At 35.6% G+C, this 19,803-nt stretch overlaps 1 protein-coding gene across 15 annotated transcripts in view; it reads left to right on the top strand.

Annotated features, from left to right (window-relative positions):
* The first annotated feature begins 332 nt into the window (after window positions 1-332).
* The window catches only part of PAX2 (paired box 2), a 55,009-nt gene continuing 35,538 nt past the window's right edge, over window positions 333-19,803 (top strand). For 11 of the 15 annotated variants that reach the window (XM_072129558.1, XM_072129557.1, XM_072129549.1 and 8 more), the window contains exons 1-4: window positions 333-869; window positions 3,240-3,408; window positions 3,809-4,006; window positions 17,945-18,030. In XM_072129558.1, coding sequence (XP_071985659.1) covers window positions 827-869; window positions 3,240-3,408; window positions 3,809-4,006; window positions 17,945-18,030 — 496 coding nt within the window. In that variant the 5' untranslated portion in view covers window positions 333-826. The remainder of the gene's footprint in view (window positions 870-3,239; window positions 3,409-3,808; window positions 4,007-17,944; window positions 18,031-19,803) is intronic. The other 4 variants (XM_072129556.1, XM_072129545.1, XM_072129547.1 and 1 more) reach the window with 2 other exon arrangements.

The raw sequence follows: 19,803 nt of genomic DNA, 5'->3' as shown, positions 1-19,803 counted from the left end.
GTGCTGGCCCCTGTTATGTTATCTGCTGGGTCTCTCTTGTGTGTGTAGTCTTAATGCTAATACACTGTGTAGTCCTTGTGCCATCCTCCTGTGCCTGCTGCCCCCTCCTGTCCCTCTGTGCTCTGCTTGAAGTGGCAGGGTAATGCCAGGGACCTCCTTACTAGGGCTCCAGCTTTTTTGCATTGGCGAATCACCGAGTGGTGGAATCTATTCCCTTTGTCTGACAAGTCATCCATCTCCCAGCTCCAGGGGGAGGGCAGTGAGTGTGTGAGTGGATGTGTAGGGAGGGGGGCAGCTTTTAGAGAGACACACACAGGGAGAGGAGGCTCCATTCTCCAGCCAAACCTCCTAGCACACACATCCCACCTTAAAGTGACAACTTCAGTGAAGACCCCCTGATATTCTGCACACCCCTGGATTGTTTTCTTCTCCATAACTTTGCTTTGAAGTCAAGACTTACTCCAACCAAAGAGCCAGAGGACAGCACAACTCTTCCTTCCATCATCCACTGCTCACAAGTATCTTCTGCAACACTGGTCCAAGGCTCACACAAGCTTCAGCAGCAGCCATGACAAGAGGCATTTGCTGGACACAGATTGGCTCCTCTTCCTAGGACTTTATTCACCTCCAGAGCATCTGAATTCCGGTTTGTCCCAAGAGCTGACACTCGATCACTGGCTACTGCTCCCATCTCTCAACCCAGGGGGGAGAGGGGAAGCGGTCTGAGCATTTATACAAGTGCAGATTATTTTCTTCAAGACTTGAAGTTCAGTCCAGAGGCGAAACGGCGACTACAGCCGAATTCCTGCCTTTCATTTGCCTCCCCATGGATATGCACTGCAAGGCAGATCCCTTCTCGGCCATGCACCGTGAGTACTGGATCCTATGTCTTTCCTTCCTGCATACAACACTCATTGACCATTTATTAGTAGTGGGAAGAGGGTGATCATGACCAGCAATGCCCACTACATCATTTATGTTCACTACTAACCAGCCATGCCCATAGCTCCAGCTACATTCACTCCAAACCCGTGTCCAGCTATGTCCACCACTCCATCTGCAAGCCAGATATACTCATGCCCACCTATGCCCATTCATGTATCCACAGCCACTCACATTGGACTCAGGCTCTTACCATAAATTCACTGAACACACTAGTAAATTATTGCAGCTCTTAAAAAAGGCTGTATATATATATATATATATATATATAACAGTATATAATAGTGAATGCTCTACTATAATAATATGACATTCATATTCAAATATGATAGGTTATTTGTATAGTTAATGCTAGAAATAATTATTTTACTTGCAGAACACAAATAAGAAATCGGGTAAAAAAATAAAAATTCATTGTTAAGAAGAAAGAATCCCAAAAATAAATCCTTAGCAATATGATTGAAAAGAATTACAAGAAACCTTATGACACAGATATTTAATGTTGTTATTATTATGACGATCAAAGCTACATGAAATATAATGTATATAAAATTCAGCAAACTCCGTATTAATATTATAAAAGCTGATAAATAGTAATAATAGGACTGCAGGGATATACTCAAAATGACTGTACTTACAGCTAAGAGATTTACATCAAAAAATATCCCAAAAAAACGAAACTCTAAAGGAAGGGTGATTCTATTGTATAAATTGATACAGTAAACTTCTAGAATTATTATATTGGAATTCACTGCAAAATTGTAATAATAACTAAAAGTTCATCTTTATTTCCAATAATAAATAGCAGTTTGCTTCTGGACGGCTGGAAATACATTGAACACTAATACCAAAATAAATTGCGGGAAATTTAACAAAAAAATAAGGAAAAATATATAGTTATAAACAATGGGAAACGTATCAATGTTAAACTCTCTCTCTATCTATGTATATATATATATTATAATTTATATATAGTATAATTGAATATGAATGTAAATATATTTCATATATATATATAAATATATATATATGTATATATATATATAGTATAATTGAATGAGTGTAAATATTATATATATTTCTCTCTTTATATATATATGTATATATATATATATATATATATATATATATATATATATATATACACACACATATGTAAACACACATACACTCAAATATTACCCGACATCCCACATGCAACAACAAGCAGTTATTGTACCCAATAAGTAAATAATTGATGTTTAATCTTTTTTTGCATCTGTTGCCTTTTAATAATATGTAATTGGAGTTATCAGAGGGCCAGTGAATTATTTATCACAAAGGTGCTGAGAAAATTACTGCTGGTAACAGTATAGCTCATGTGTACAGGAGGCTACGGGGATACATAGAGATGATAAGGATGTGAGGAGCCCTGTGCAATCTCACACATACAACTATAATGGGGCTACATCTTTGGGGAGAACTGGATTTGTGCACTGGATCGATGGAAGGGCAATGAGAGTTTCCTCAAGTTCACAGTCGATAAGTCACTGTCAGCTGCACAGGAGAGAAACTATGCATGAGTTCGGATGGATAGATAGAAATGAAGTAGATAGAGATATAGATATAGATATATGTGAGATAGATAGAAATAGACTTGACATAGATAAATAGATATGAGATACATAGATGGATGTAAAATAGTCAAATTAATAGATCGAAAGTTTCACTCAGTCTCAAGACCATAATTACCGCAATTTATACAAATGTTACAATTCTTTTCTCCATCTTCGTGTTAATCCTGTATAGCTTATCATACATACAGTCTATAAAAATGGTAGAGGTATCACATATATAAGATAATAGAGACATGTGTTATACATCTTTACAGTATTATGTATAATATATATGGGAATATTCCAGGTATTTTATTGATTTAATAATTTGGCTAGATTGGGGTACCCCGATTTACTACAAAGTGTTAAATATAAGGCGCAGGGCGCATGCCTTGGTAGTGATGGGTCACGTGCTGTTATAGATGTGGGTGATTTTGGTGGTGGGCACTGGGTTCCCTGCACCCTGGCAGCACGTGTAGTGTAAAATGCAGCTGTTCTGTGCAATGTTATATATTAAACACCCCTGACAATATCACCCCATCATGTACCCCAATCTTCTGTGCATGCCCTGCTCTCTACATGCCATATAATTATTACTGAGAAATAAAAAGCCATTTAGGTCTCATAGTGTTAGTGTCCATCTAATAATTTTCTTGTTTTCTTTTCTCTTTGTGTCTCCTCTTTTTTTTTCCTCTTTCCCAGCAGGGCATGGGGGTGTGAACCAGCTCGGGGGGGTATTTGTGAATGGCAGACCTTTACCTGATGTGGTGAGGCAGAGGATAGTGGAGCTGGCCCACCAAGGGGTGAGACCCTGTGACATCTCTAGGCAGCTGAGGGTCAGCCATGGCTGTGTCAGCAAGATCCTGGGCAGGTAAGACCATATCTGATGGCAGGATATGTTGTATACATTATATATACTCTATAGATAGATAGATAGAAGTGTCCAGCTGGATGTATGCAGCCTTCATTAATAGTCGGAAGCCTCAATCATTGCTGATTTTCCATCATTTTCCACCCCTGTCGGCTTATTTGCTAACCCTGCTTATTTCAATGGCATTACATGGCTTTAATAGCAATTATTCATTGATTTCTAAATGAGCTGAAATTCACTAATGTCTTCCCATTAGTATCGCATAATCATCATCACAGCGATCAGATCTTACAGAAATGTCGTGCAATGTGCACGCGATGTGAGGAATACAATAAAATGCATTTAGTTATATATTTTATATTTTGTGTGTTTTAACATATATATCATGTGCTCTGTGCAGATACTATGAGACCGGTAGCATCAAACCAGGAGTAATTGGTGGATCCAAACCTAAAGTAGCAACACCGAAAGTAGTAGATAAAATCGCAGAATACAAGAGGCAAAACCCAACCATGTTTGCCTGGGAGATCCGGGATAGACTCCTGGCAGAAGGCATCTGTGACAATGACACTGTGCCCAGTGTCTCCTCCATTAACAGGTACATGAACATTATCACCCTATCTGTCCATTATTCCATGACCTCTCACCTGACCTTGTGTTCAGCTCCTCTTATCTGCTGCACTCATTGCTTTCTATGACTTGGAAGAATCTCTGTTTTTTTTTTACTTCTGTTGGGTCCATGATTGAATTGTTTCCTTTGCATCTGGTGTAAAATGTCACTTTTGCTGCCTTCCCTTTGTTTATGAGTATATTCCATCTAATGTTTAGTGTTCTCAGTAATTAAGAATTTAACAGCTCCCAAATTTACAGACAATCACCAGAGTCTCAGCTACTGAACCATTAAAATACCAATGTTTATTTATCTTAACCAAACAGACACGTGCAAAATAGGAGCAGGATTACAGGGGATTCAGCTTGTAACCCAAACTTCTCTCTAGTAGTGCTGCTATTATAGGATTACACCTGCCCAGAGCCCCATTGTTGGTCTCTTAAGCAGGCAGCACCATTGGATCATTTATATTATATATGCAATGGGGAAGTACTGGAACTGGAATGTAAATGTAGCTTTCCAGAAATGTATAAACATGTGCTGATCTAACACTAGACAACAAAATAAAATCTACAATCAGAATGATGGGATATTGACAAACATTTATAGCAGAAATTCTTAGAACGTTATATATATATATATATATATATATATATATATATATATATCTCATAGGAACCATTTACTGGAGTTGTTTGTTTTATAGCTGTGAATGCATACATTTTGCTATATATTAATATATATATATATATATATATATATATATATATGTATATACACACAGTGTATGAGACAAGTGTATGAAAAGTTCTAAGAATCTGTGCTAGAAATTTATGTGTGTATTGCACCATTATCACAATTGTAAACTCAACTAGTCAAAGATAGATTGCCACTGATAAATAAATAAATATATATATATATATATATATATATATATATATATATATATGTGTGTAAACATACACATAGATTCTCTCTCTCTCTCTCTCTCTCTCTATATATATATATATATATATATATATGTATATATATGCGCTACTTCAATGGCTAATGTGTATTTCCACACTGCGTCATAAATGCATTGTTTTGCTCATAAATGCATTGTTTTGCTATCCTTTCATAAGATCTGTGACATTGCTATTATATATTCAAAAGCATAACTAAGGCAAGGGTACAGCTATAATTGCTAATGCCATGCAGAAACACAGCGGAAAATACAATTTAGATATTATCAGTTCCAATTGCTCTGGCATCCTACGTAAATGTTTTTAATATTTCACAAATGACATGGAATTATCCCAAGTCATCACGCAAGCAGCAGGTAAAATTAACTGCTGGAATGTACCTTGGCTCAAAAAGAATCCCTGAGACATACATGCGCTGTAATATACTGCTGGGCTACTTGACGAAATTATTCCTGTGTGTGCCATCTGTATTAAAATGGTTATTAAGATATGAACAGGGTAACATAATACTGATAGACTAATTATACACCTTACTATAAACTTCCACCATTCATTTTTTATCTGGCTTATTCCAGTTTGGTATGGATACAAATAAGAAAAAAAAGAAGACGTAAAATTAGCTTGTTAATATTATACAAAGAGGGAGATGCACCCGATTGTGCAGTTGATGGATAGAGAATACATAGCACATTGCTTTAGACCACAGTATATTGTCATTTTTTTGGATAAGCTGCCATACTGGAGACGTGTTCACGTATTGATGTCACAGATCCAGTCAGCCAATGTGACACTGGTGGAATATTTCAGTATTGTAGAATGCTGGTGTAATGATTAACACACAACTTTCTCGAGTTTCGACTACTAGCGTTTTAATCTTTTTGTTGACCCGCCTCTGGCTTAAAGGCCTACTCCATTTAAACAAAGCCTCATTATAAATTCTTCTTAATATACAGCCACAGAATCCAATGAATGCGTGATGTAAGACACTTTTGACTTTTTGTTGGTTTCTTGGACTCCTGCTTGATGGTGTATATCATTTGCGCAGTGCCCCTGTGCTGGTTGTCTAGGGTAAAACTTAGAATAGCCGCCTTTTGCTTTTCAACTATTACACCTATAGTTGGCTAACTTTAAAGTTAGTTAACATGAATATATACTAATAACGCTTCATGCCTTAAGAATATAGCAGCAATAGCAACAATTAAAGAGAGTAAAGTTCTTGTTGAAAATACTTATTGGAATTTTTTTTTTCTATTTTTTTGACTTCTTGGCAATGCATTGGTAGTGTATGATCATAGTTCTTTGAGTAAAGTACATGCATGACCTATGTAAAACAAAGACTATAGAGTTGGATATGATCTGCTCAGAATAACTTTGTCGGCCAGGCTACTTCTGTAGAACAAGTTACGAAGAACTTGCATAACATCGTAATATAATCCTTAGGATTCATTGACTTTTTATGGAAGAAAGTTTCTCCTAGTAGATACAAAGTAAATTGGGTTAAGGAAAAATAACCACAGATCAGATATTAGAATGATGTTGGTGACAAATGTAGAACCTTAGCTGCTTGGGGGCGCTACCATATGTGTATTAACATATAGAATTTAATGCAATATATATGGATCCAGAGTTTAATATTACTAATACTAAGCGAATTTTTCAAGAAACATTATCCCGTGATTATATCTTCACAAAATTAAAAAATTTCAAAATTTTGAATTAGAATTTTGAAGATCTGACTCCAAGTGCCAGTAAAACTTATGCACAGAACGTGAGAATCGACTACATTTTTCAAATGTTGAAACTGTGGCGGGCATTTTTTTGATTAATTTGATCAAAATGGAACTCTAATAAAATATACATTAGTCGTGGCTGAGTAAAATATTTCATGGTGAATGTATTGCAGTCACAAAGATTAATTACTGCATTCTGTTTGTTGGGAAAAAAATTGATTTCTTTCAAATTGTCAGCGAATTTGCATTTGTAATGTTTAATAGCATGGTAGTGCGAGGTGTAACCTTCTAATTATTCAACTTTACACTTACTTTAAAAAGAAATAAATCATATATTGTATATATTTTTTTATACTATGCAAATTTTTAAAATTATTTTTAACAGTAACAATACTTATTATAATTCAATATGAAATTTCGATTTTTTAAAAAACATTTTATGAAATTGATACTGATTTATCACTTTATATTTAGAATATTACAATATTAAAGTTAGAAATAATAAATTTGAAATGGTTAATTAAAAATTAATATTTTGGACTTTATTTTGGACAATGCATTAAACATTTACTATAACACCCCAAATCATTTATTAGCCAAACCATAAATATAATATATATATATATTTTGTATAATACTCATGCAAATTTGTAATATATGAAATCTTACCAATGTCTATAGTGATAATGCACTGGATGTCTACATTTACCATAATTTTAGGATTTGTGTTTGTTTTGCAACTAAAGGAAGTAGTTAAAAAGCATAAATATAATAATGTACAAGGGTAGACAGCAAGAGATAACTTTGTCAATATTTCATTTTTTGTGCCTTATTTTTCTTCTTTTTCGTTTAGTCTGCTAGTTTAAGAGCGATATATGGTCACAAGCCCAAGTTATTGACTTTATTCTTGATCCTGTCATGATTAAGCCATTTGTTGGTTATTATGTGGTATTTATTTCTTATTAGTTATATATAAGGATTTGGATATGTGTAGTATAAGGCAGGTTGGATCCTCTAGAGGTAATGATTACAGTTTTCCTTGTTTGCGATTGGTTGTTTTTATGATGACTTATTGTGAATAAGGGGATAATTATCCAAGGGGATAATCTATATTTTTATATTTAGTTATCAGTGCATATTATGAATGCCCAATAAGTGTGCAGAATATTTCCATATGAGGAAAAATAACTTGAAACCGATGCAAACTTACATTATAGATATTCATTGCCTAGATCTGGTCTTACTCATGAATGAGGTATCTTTCTGCCCCAATAATTTACTTGTCTTATATGCTTTGTGTCATGGACGTAGCCACATTTGAACGTCCATGAATTTGTCTCTAACTAGTCACTTTTTGCACACCCAGTCTCCACAGAGATACATACATAGCATATATAGGTACAAGAAATATAGAAAATGCACATGAAATCAAACATAGACCCAGCCATTCAGACTGGCAGTGTCTTAATGTCACTTAAGGCTATAGACTAAAAACTCAATAAGATAATCACTTTAGATATGATGTGCTATAAATCCATACATGTGCCAGATAATCTCTCAATTCCCTTCCCTCCTCACAACCTACGACTTTTTACTAATATCTATGCAATGCAGCATAGTTCATCAAGGGTGGTCGAGAACGCAATCCAATCCCATATTTGTAACAATTGTCCCATAGAGAGGTAGATTTAGATCAGAGACCAGCAGAAAACCTTTTGTCTGAGTTAAAACCAATCAATAACATGGTAACCAGATCTACTGTCACTGGTAGCAGACAGCAAAATAGTTCAATACAGAAGAGAATAAGTTCCAGTGGATGCATATACAACATGCAATATGGCATGAAGAGAGCATGCTATTTTGGCTAAATGTGACTTATTATACAAAAAACCATGCCTTCCCATCATTATCAGGTCAATGCTAAAAGTACAAATAGCATTTAGTATAATAGAATATACCCAGGAGAGCTATTCACAATCCTTAAGTTATCCGTCACTTGTTCAGTATCTCAGGTCTATGGAAAATATTCATTGTCGGAATTTGTTGCATTTAAGTATATATGGACATATATGTTCAGGATAAATATATATATATATATATATATATATATATATATATATACAAAGATGAATATATGTCTCTATATATACAGAACCTACTATAGTGTTAAAGTTGCATGCTGGTGCAATTGAAGGTTGTAACATTTCAAAGTCTATGTCTAATGCAAATGCCATTTCCACACATATAAATTGTCGTCCTGTTCCGAATTCATCAAAAAGTCCTAAAGGATGGATAGATGTAAAATGAAAAGACTATTTTCCTCTCTCTACTACTAGCACTGTTGGTATAGAGGGTGGAGAGTAAGGAGTCAGGTGCAAATCCCACCCATCTGTGCAGAGCATTAATGAACTTTGCACTGTAACTAGGGGTCATTCTTCCGTTACACTGGCATCAGCATAACATTTTAATGAGATGTTTAGAGAGCGGGCTGCCTCACAAGAGGCAAGCACACACACGCGCACGCACATTCACACACAAAAAGTAAAGAAAAATTCATTTCATGCACTATGGCTGCTTAAGAAAGGGCAATTTGAGCAGGATCCAGCATATGTATGTGATAAATGTTAACTGTGCATTAATCGCATTAAAGAGGCACCTATAAACTTTTCATTTCTAATTAAATTCAGCTTGGTGTTTTTTTTTTTTTGCTTCTAGAAACTCAGCACACTATAGGCCTATTGTTTATGTGGAAAATTAAAATGCAAATACAATGGGATTTATTTCCATTACTGGTATGATATGCTGGGATTCGCTGTTTAACAGCCTGCAATTATTTAAAACCAGAGTGATTTTTTTTCTTCCTGGCTTTCCTAGGGCATTGTTCCTTTCTGCAAGGTCATATCCCCATTGCATGTCCAAATCCTTGCACAAATAAATAAATAAACCAAGCGGCTACATTACGGAGCAATATCCTGCCAGTATGGCCATGCTGATTGTTGTTAAGTGAATAAGGTTAGGTTTCAAACAGACCATCGAACAAAACCTCGATGAAACAGACATTACGGCAAATTACAAACCTTATTTTCCCGCTAACACTGTGTATCAGTAATAATAATAACAATATGAAATTGGATAATTATAATAATGACGATACTTACAATTTTTATGGGGCTAGGCTTAAACTGAAAACTAGCACTGCTGAATGAACATATCCTCTATTTGTCTTAAACAGATTCGAGAGGCTGCTGCTGTCCGCATAATGACCTCAAAAAGGATTTTCTTGCCAATATGATATTAAATTGACATAGTGCAATGAACCGTAAAAAGGCACAGAGGTGTATGTATATTATAAAATAGACTGGGAACCTATATGCAGAGCAGTGAGAGATATTCCGCCAGACTCTCAGCTTTTTATCTTTCTAAAGCACCCACCCATGCGTTACGCCACTAAAATATGGAAATGGGCGCCAGGTTAATTTCACTGTGGCAAAATGCTGTTTGCATATAATCCAGCTGTGTAGTGCCTTTTCAGCAGAAAGGACTTGCACAGTAAGGAAACATAGGGTCAGCAGTGTGTTTATGGATTTCTGACCAATATTCACGTCTGCCTATGCGTTCAGCGGAAAGGTACCAGCTCTCAATTAGGAAGAGAATGGGCTAAACGGCTACAAACTCATCCAGATACACCCTTGCCACTAGATTACGAATAAACAAATGAATACAATAACGCGGATGGTAATAGTAATAATATACCATTGGCAGTGCCCGTCGATCCTGGCCACCGTGGCAAATTAGTCAAAACAAATCCATTTTCCAAAACCTTCTATTTTATGTATTTGAACATTCAGCACGCTCCCACGAGTATTGATAAAGGCCATTACAGAAGCAAATGTGTTAGGTGAAAAAGCAGGATGTAACGGGCAATGTGGCGGTCTTTATTTTATGTGCGCAGTCCCACTGCACGGCGAATGTTATGGCTGCTATAAAATGAAAGCACTTGTTCATATAACACATTGTTTTTACTATTGCTTTATAATTTAAGATTTGCTTAAATACATGGCAAGCATAGATCAACCTTGGCAGCAAAAATAAAGACCTGAGTGCTTCGCCATGGTACTAATGCCATGATGAGCCACATTTGAGTCTATTGTTACAAAGGACAAAATAATTTAGTTCGATGTCTTTCTTAATAATGAAAGCATCCTATTTAGGGCCAAAGAACTCCTGCACTTGGGACGGGTGCTGTTAACCTGTTGGTTGCGGGTCATTTGTAGCTGACGTCTGACTTGTTCTATTACTAAGTGACGGATATATTATATCTATTTCGGAATATCCATCTGCATATTAGGCCTTGTAATCTCCACGATTTACAATATATACTAAACAATGATATCAACTTTTTGTAATAACAAATTCTATGAGGCTAAGTAATGTCTTTTTCGCACCTCATTCTCACCATGTTTGGTGTATCTGATGGATGTCCACAATATGTTCAACTGGAAGGTGCACTTGTTTCGCAGACTCTTTTGTATGCTCAACTATACTTTTCAATGTAGTTAACAGAAAGGTATATTATATACGGACTGAATATTCTTTGACTTACCAGTTAGACCGGTTTTACACCATATGCAAATTCGGCATCTAAGCCTACAGCATTTCCTTACATAGACCTCGGCGAGGTGTAAGCCCCCATAGACAATAGAGCAATACCAGAAAAATTGACCAGAGGCTAACTTTCTTATGACATATTGAATGTTGAACCTTTTCCATTTATTGGGGTGATAAGCTGTCGACAGAGGTGTCTGTCAGCAGCTTAGTCTCCTTATCCCATATCGGAGCCAACCCAGCTGAGCGTACATGTGTTCACTGCGGTAAGAAGGTGTAGGGACATCTTACAAGCTGTGTAACAAAATTTGGATTCTTACTAACTAAACCCATTCCATTTCCTAAGACTGATAATTAATTGGGCACATCCTATAATGGAAGAATCAATGTCAATGGCCATCTTAAGTTCATAATTCCACAACATCCATACTGTCTAATTGCAAAAGCAAAATACTAGTCCAAACCTCAATAAAGAGTAGTACTGGTGGTGTAGGATTGAGAGGAACGATACTTCATAAACATGGCTCAGCCATATTGAACACAGCCTTGCTCATACATAAGGAAGGAGGATCTATAGAGAACGAAAATTTTGCTTTCCTTTGTTTCGGCACACAATCTGTATTGCCACACCTGCGTCATTATTTATGTCAAAGACATAGAAAATGTTAAATGTCACCCGGGCATAATGAAAAATGGAACATCCAGTGCACAAATTAATTAAATAGTAACCTAGCCTATGAAATGTTACCACTAATGATCAAGCATATAGCTGCAAACAGACCCAAACTACTGGGATAAACATGGCGTGTACACAGAATAGTAGGCAACTAAACTTTTCTTAAGCTAAATGTACAATGTTTTGCCATAAACGTCTAAGTTAGGCTCCATTCACTTATCCGTGTGAGCAGGTGTGAGCCGCAAGCCCAGTGGAGAAGAAGGGAGCGCAATAGGAAGTTGTAGGACCTGCCCTACCTTTTGTAGTATGGCCGTACAGCTCAGACATAACGCGTCGAGACACGGTGTGCCCCCAACACCATGGCCATTCATAATGCATCTCTATGGCGGCCATGAGCTAGCTGCCATCTTTGCAGACACCATTTGCAGACGTGTGAATGGAGCCTTATTTCTGCTTTCCTAGTGGATTATATAATTGAAAATATGATGCAGTTTATGCACATGATAATTACAAAGTGGCTTATTGGGAGTAGTAGAAAGGGCAATTTGTACTGTTATTTAAGGTACTTTTAAATGTTTTGTCTAGGTTGGGTACATAGATATTTATGGATGTAGGGAGATACATTTTCTGAATGTAGTATAGAGAGAGGCTCAGCATGGTACACAATTTTGCTTCTCAATAAGATCATACGTGAATATTGATCTCAACCCAAGTTTTGAATCCACATTTTTATATTGAGTAGCCTATAACTTTGTTCCTAAAGAAATCAGTAAGAATTGCTTACCATAAATTCATGGTGCCTTCTCTCCTTATGGCCCACTCTCTCATTTAATTTGCCTTTGTTAAATAACATATATTGTCTATTCTCCAATATAAATCTAATATTTCAATGATATCAGAAGTGCCGTGCCTATAGAGCTTGTTTTCAGTGTTCTCTGTTGAGCCGACCGTACAAAAAATCTCTATTTGATTATTCATAATCCAAAACTGGCAGATCAAGGGATAAAATAGCAATACAAACTGGCAATTGAGAGTTGGTATCCTGATGATCATAACTGTAGCTAAAATAATCCAACATGACAGACAAGAGTGTTGCCCACTATATGTCAAGCCCCTTCTCACCTTTCAAATGATGGTTGGCCAAATCAGTATTTATCTATTGTGTATGGGCAGCTGATATGGAGATGTGAGGGTTAATGCATGATTGTTATTGCGCCCCTATATTTATACATACTCGTATGTTTGAGGCACTCCATAAGGTTGCTGCATTTGTCGAGTGCTATATATGCTCACTCTACTATTTTACAGGAGGGCCACCTATTGTATTACTGGCACGGTATATAAAATGTGTCCGCCTTACCTTCCTTATCCGAATATATTTTCTATATTTAATCGACAACTAGTTTTTAAAATCTATAATCTGTAATACTGTTTTCTGCATCATGTCACAAATCTTAGATTTTAGGTGTGGACCGGCTAGGCCACCATTACATATGACTACATTTGGTGAATTGCAGCATTAAGAGATGTTTGGAAATATTATGGCTTGTAGTTATCATTTATAAGGTGCTGACACCTCATGATGTACAGTTCAAGTGGATTATGAATGACTGAGCAGCCCAACCTGACCTGGACCATACAAGCTATTGACTTGAGCATGCCATTACCTTATGTTGTGACAACTGACACCAGCACTTAGTGATTCTCACTGAACAATTCATATTGACAAAACTAGCGATTTTAGTAAGCTCTGCCTTCACTTTCCATTATTATTTAGAGGTAGTCGTTATGTGACAGACATTGAACTGCTAGTAATAGGGCAGGGACTCTATAAACATCTGTTGATGTGTTTGATCTAAACACTTCTATACGCTTGGTTTCAGAATAATCAAGGAAAAGAGAGGGGGACTTGTAGAAAAAGATATACAATCACTTTTTTTTTTCCATAGAAGATCGGTTGTTATTAAAATTGACGGACAGTGAAGCACAGCTATGCGAGTGCAAAGGAATCCCCCTTTATTTGGCAAAGGATTCTGCACATATCCATTATAGACACAATCCAAGGCCACTCATACTGGGTGTTCAGTGAGTATTGATTTGGTCTGCCAGCAATTTTAATATTTCTTCAGGGACTTTCTAGCAACGGCAGTTAATTCACCCTCCCAAATTGCTTATTCAATAGAATGAACATGGCTCCTGAATAAAGTCCCTGAATTTATGTGAATGGCACAAGGCAGGCGGTCAATCAATTCTTATGGAGCTAAGTTAAAAATATAAATAAAGTATTGACCCTTGTTTTCTTATCTATACACATAGGACGAGCATATATGTATATATATATATATATATATATATATATATATATATATACTGTTATACTGGTTCTGCTAAACTAAACCATGTGAGTCTTATCGGCGGAGGTCTACCCTAAAGTCATTGCTATACTCCATTGGGGGAATGTGTTCAATGGCTTCTGCTCTTCTGGTTTTAACACCACAGAATGGGGGCGACATTTGGGCATACATAAAGCAAGAAAAATCCTTCTTATTATTTCATAAATCCAATTATTTTAGTTTTGGGTGGTAATGCACGCACATATAAGTAAATTCATTGCATTGCAACACTTATAGCGTAAGAGGTATTTTAAAATCTATTATTTGTATTATTTGTATATATATTTGTATATTATTTGTGACACTTATAGAGTAAGGAGTATTTTAAAATCAATTATTTGTAACCTTGTATTCCTGGGTACAAGTTTATTATTTGTGTTCATTGTAAGGAAGTAACATGCCATAATAAATAATAATATAATCGCAATATATACGGCGCCATCATATTCCGCAGCACTTTACAAATGAAGTAATAAAGAGTTCGATTGTGTTCGATTGCAGTTGAGTCAAACAACGACATATTAGCTAATGCTTATCCAGCAGCTTACTGACCCTCTGAGAAGTATCAATGACACTGATGTCGTAGTGAGATTATCTCTTGTGTCATTTGACCAATAAACAGATGTTATAATGAAATGACATTGTTTTTGATGACATCACATGGAATAGTCTGCCAGTCATTACCCATTCCTCCATGAGTTCCTAATCACTTACTAAGAAGGCACTGTGAGGTATGAGGAAATCTTTGTATATTTTAGTTTACGGGTCAATCAACCATAGCACACAAATCCATAAGAAAACAGACTTCATTAGTTCAGGTGCTTGACTCAGTGAATTTCTTGTTTACATGGAATGTATAATAGGGTATTTCCACTGACAAATGAATAAACCAAAAAGTGTCTACAGTGAAATTAAATAAACCGAAAAAAAATTTCTAGTACGTCAACCTATAGTTTATTAGATGTGCTTGTTATATTCCTGACGCCACACTTCACTGATAATAACATCACAAAAATTCTAGAGCGTTTTTACGCTATGTTTTACCCTGTATTACTACTCTTTTCTTATTTAGATTATATATATATGATATATAAACACAATGACTTTGCATTTGTAGGGTTTTCCATTATCTTTAAACCCCAGTCAACCAAGGTGGTTTCTGATGGATGGACTGAGCAGACTAGTCAATAAGAAGATGAATATAAGTGGCCCAAAGCATTGATATATTTGGCCGGTATCACTTCTTTTGTTGAAGGCATCCATTTAGCCCCATAGGTATATGGTTCCATCAGACATTTAACCTTTTCTATAGTGTTAGCGGGTTAAGAAGCATCTAATAGTGACACAGGACTTCTGCTCAGCACACTGACACTATTGCTTTACTGTCAGAAATAATTTATAGTTTTCTATTTAAATCTCTTTGCCCGCACCCCATCCTCATCCTCTGGCCCTAGAGCTCTGGTAAAATCAATGAAGTCAGACAATGGCATTTGGGAATTTTAAGCGTTAAAGACCAAAGCCAATGAACAATGATTGAGCAGATATATGCAAAAACCTTGGATAAATATACTAGACTGAGGAATGTAGACATCTCAGACTGTACAATATATAATAATGATATATAATGAGTCATTTTCTGCTGATAATGGCTCTACTGAAGTCCAAAGCCAAATACGTGAAGATACCATCAATAGAAAAGGACAGTGAGTACACCTGCGGGCTTCCTCCCAAAATCACTTATTAAACTTTCGGAATTAATCACTGGCTAAGTAAAGTACAGACTAACCTCACTGATAAGGAATATATTGCCTGGGAACTGCTTAAGGCTTAATGTTTTCAAGCACAATGCCAACATGCATTTGCTGTACCATAGTAATATAACACTAAATGGAATGCCAATATTATTATTTTTATTATTATTTAGCACTTTTAACCAAATTGCTGCACTGATGACAAAAATGACAAAAACTGAGAGCATAAACTAGGCTGAGTCTAAAAGAAAAAAGTAGATAACTATTATTAAAGCGCTGCATTTATCATAGAGGCTTTTATATTACATGGTAAATAAGGTTTTACTTTTAGGTTTTATACATTATAACCCATATACACAAGAAAAAAATCATTTTCTGGCCTCGTTGGATTGCAAAAAATTAGACCAGACTTTTTTTTTGATCTATTATTATTGTCATGAATATTTTGAACTATACAGTAGTGTTACACCCTTCATCACATTGGGCTTTGTTAACTTCCCAATGGTGACAACTGAGTGTATATACTAGGCCAAGTCTAACGCAAGAAGAAGAATATTGCTAAAGGACTAAACTTTAGAAATATTCATTTTTATAAATATATTGTACTATTGTGTTACAACTTGCATTACTTAAGCCATTGTATGTTGTGCTTTGATAAACTTGACATTACATCAAAGCAAAACTCACAAAGACGAGATGAAGTGAAATCTATGACTAGGACTTTCTTAAAAAAATAAAATAACCGTAAGGGACTTTTACTGATATGCTCAAATATTAAATACAGCTAAACGTATCTGTGTTATAACCTCATATTCCTAAATCTTCCTTGGCTTGGCTCAGTGAGCATACACCTGGCGGCAGCAGTAGTTCCTGTATTTTATACACTCGGCTTGGAAGATTTGTCAGTTTGATATCATTGATATAACTTGTAAAAACATGTATTAGAAATGGATAAGAAGACATAACTGGCTTTGTCTTTGTTTAGAAAGCAGAACACATTCGAGACGCTGTAAGATAGGAGGCAATCTCGCCTATGCAGCTCCTGTGATCTGAGCCACTTCTGCTTTTTATACCTCAAAACTTTTCTCGTACTACACATACTGTTGACGCAACGCAACTTGGCTCGTTTTTCGAGGCTTGTTTTACAGCTTCATTGTCTATGAAAGCTTGTTACGGCTTAAAAAGAATTGCGAACATTAATCTGCTCGAGCTGTAATCATACCCCAAGTCATTAGTAATGTTTAAAGAACAACTCTTTTCTTTAGAGTTAATTCTTAAAAGGAAAAAAAAAATGTGTCCATTAAAACAAAATCTCTAATCTATTCAAAATTGTTTAGTTTCACACTCAAAGGGGGTCATTTATCTTAGTATTTTCTCCTTTTTATTTTTTGCAACTTCTTGGGCAAAGTTGAAATATTTGTAACTAAATTTGTGACTTTTCCATTCGCCGAGCAAACTTAGTCATGCAAGAATTATTCAGTGTTGTGCCTGATATATCTTTAAAATCCAGATGTGAACATATGAAAATGTCTAAATTTTGGCACAAATCATAGTTAAAAAAAATCACAAATAAACTCCAGTCCGGACGAGATGTAATAAAAATTTTAGAAGGAATTGCAGAAGAGTTTGAGGCTTATGTGCGACTTTTTAACAAGGTCCGAAACTCGGAAAAAAACTAAGAGAGGGCACACAAAAATGTCCAGACTAAAGAAAATGACCCCCAAAGTCATGTATAAAGTTTATTTTTTTTACATAACATAAAACAAAAACCACATGATAAATCCATGTCTATTTTCTCTTCTCTAGAATAATCAGGACAAAAGTACAGCAACCGTTTCACCCAACCCCGGATGGATCTGGAACGCCAGTAAGCGGACCAGGACACACCATCGGTAATACATGCACATTTATGTTGTTTGTTTATAGTATTATGTACTATAATGTTGATATGGGGTTACTTCATAATGTTTTAGAGAATATGTTGTAATATATGAGCCAAATGCTATATCTGTGTGCTGGAATAGGATATGTACTTACACTTGGACCAAGGTCACTAGTCGTACTTCTGCTATTACTATGTGATTACATGTTGACATAGCTAGCATGTTTTGGGTTTGTACATACAGTAGGTAGTAATTTGTATTCACTTACTATGGAAAGTCATGATGAGGTCATCAAGTCTAAATTAGTGAGTATTTCAATGAAAATCTCCCCTGTGATTCATGGACATGTGACTCATGATTTACAAAGAGCAAAAGGTTATGGGTAAAGTACCAATAAGTAACCACTGGTTTCAGTTTTTAACCACTATGCAGCAGAATTGAAGAATGTGTCATCATGTTGGAAAGTCAAGGGAACACAATGTTATACAGCGGACATGAAAACATTATTGTAGTTTTTGAAAAACTTATTTGGTGATTTCTTAAAGTAAACAAATTTTTACGGGACATGGAATTCTGGAGTCCTTGTAAATTTATTGTATTACTGAGAATCCTTTAAGGCCATTCAATTATTTCACCACTGCTTTGTAATATGGTTCAGAAATTACAGTGATCAGAATATCAGTTTAATAAAATGCATTGAGTACCCCCTGCAGGCACTGACTACCATTATATCTTATTGTTGTTATTACCCTTTCCATATGCAGTAATGAAGGAGGTGGTGTATTTCCAGCTTTGGTGGTAACCTACCTATGCTAGATGTTTAAACGTATGGAATTTGAGAACCCTTGAAATTATTATCCAATAATGATACATGAAGCTCATTTAAAGGAAACCTATCACAATGAAAGTATATACCAGGAGGTTATCGAGCAGGAAGGACTTTACCTACCAGAGTCCTAAGCTCAAAATGAAAAATTTAAGAAGTGATACTAAATATTTTCCACAAAACGTGACCTACTGCTCTACAACAATCTGCTTGTAGGTTGGACTTCAAGTGTAATGAGATTGTTTCCCATTAAAATAACTTGACTTCTAACATCTAAGTACATAATGCCATTTGTGAATTTAGTAAATTTTGGAGGAAATGCATTTTGTCGACTAGACTAAAAGTAGACCAGAAAGGCAGAAAAAGTGGCAAATTTATTCTGTGTAAAAGTTTTGGTGAATCACACATATTAGACTTGTACGCCTTCTTCACCCCACCTCATCACTGGGTCATTTTACACCAATATTGTTCACCAATTATTGGTGCATTTTTTTGAACTTTACAAGTGTCCACTGAGGTCTAAATAGTGTTTTATAAAAGTTTACTTGAGCTACTTCAATTTTTTTTGTAACTTTATGGAAACATAAAGTTTTAGCAAAGGTTTTAAAATAGTTGTTGCAGCCGTAATAGCACATCATTCCTTTGATCCTCATATAAGACACTAAGTAGTAGTAATACTGATTTGTTCAATTTACAGTGAAGACACCATTTTTGGGGAGGAACCAGTAATATCCAGCTGACGGGTCACAGGATACAAAGTACCATTTTCTATCTACCAACAAAATGGCTGCTTTCATTGTGTTGGAAGTGGGTGACCATTTCTTTTATTTGGAAACACTACAGAAATCCCCATAATTATTTACTCTTATGGGGAATATGGCAGAGAAGCTTCCTTACATTTAGTGAAGTGTTGAAGGATCCACAGTAGCTTTCTCATCACAGGCTTATATGTCCTT

Source organism: Engystomops pustulosus, chromosome 11 (assembly GCF_040894005.1).
Source record: "Engystomops pustulosus chromosome 11, aEngPut4.maternal, whole genome shotgun sequence".
NCBI classification, from domain to species: Eukaryota; Metazoa; Chordata; class Amphibia; order Anura; family Leptodactylidae; genus Engystomops; species Engystomops pustulosus.
Note: the sequence above shows the minus strand (reverse complement) of the source record. Positions and strands in the feature narration are given on the sequence as shown.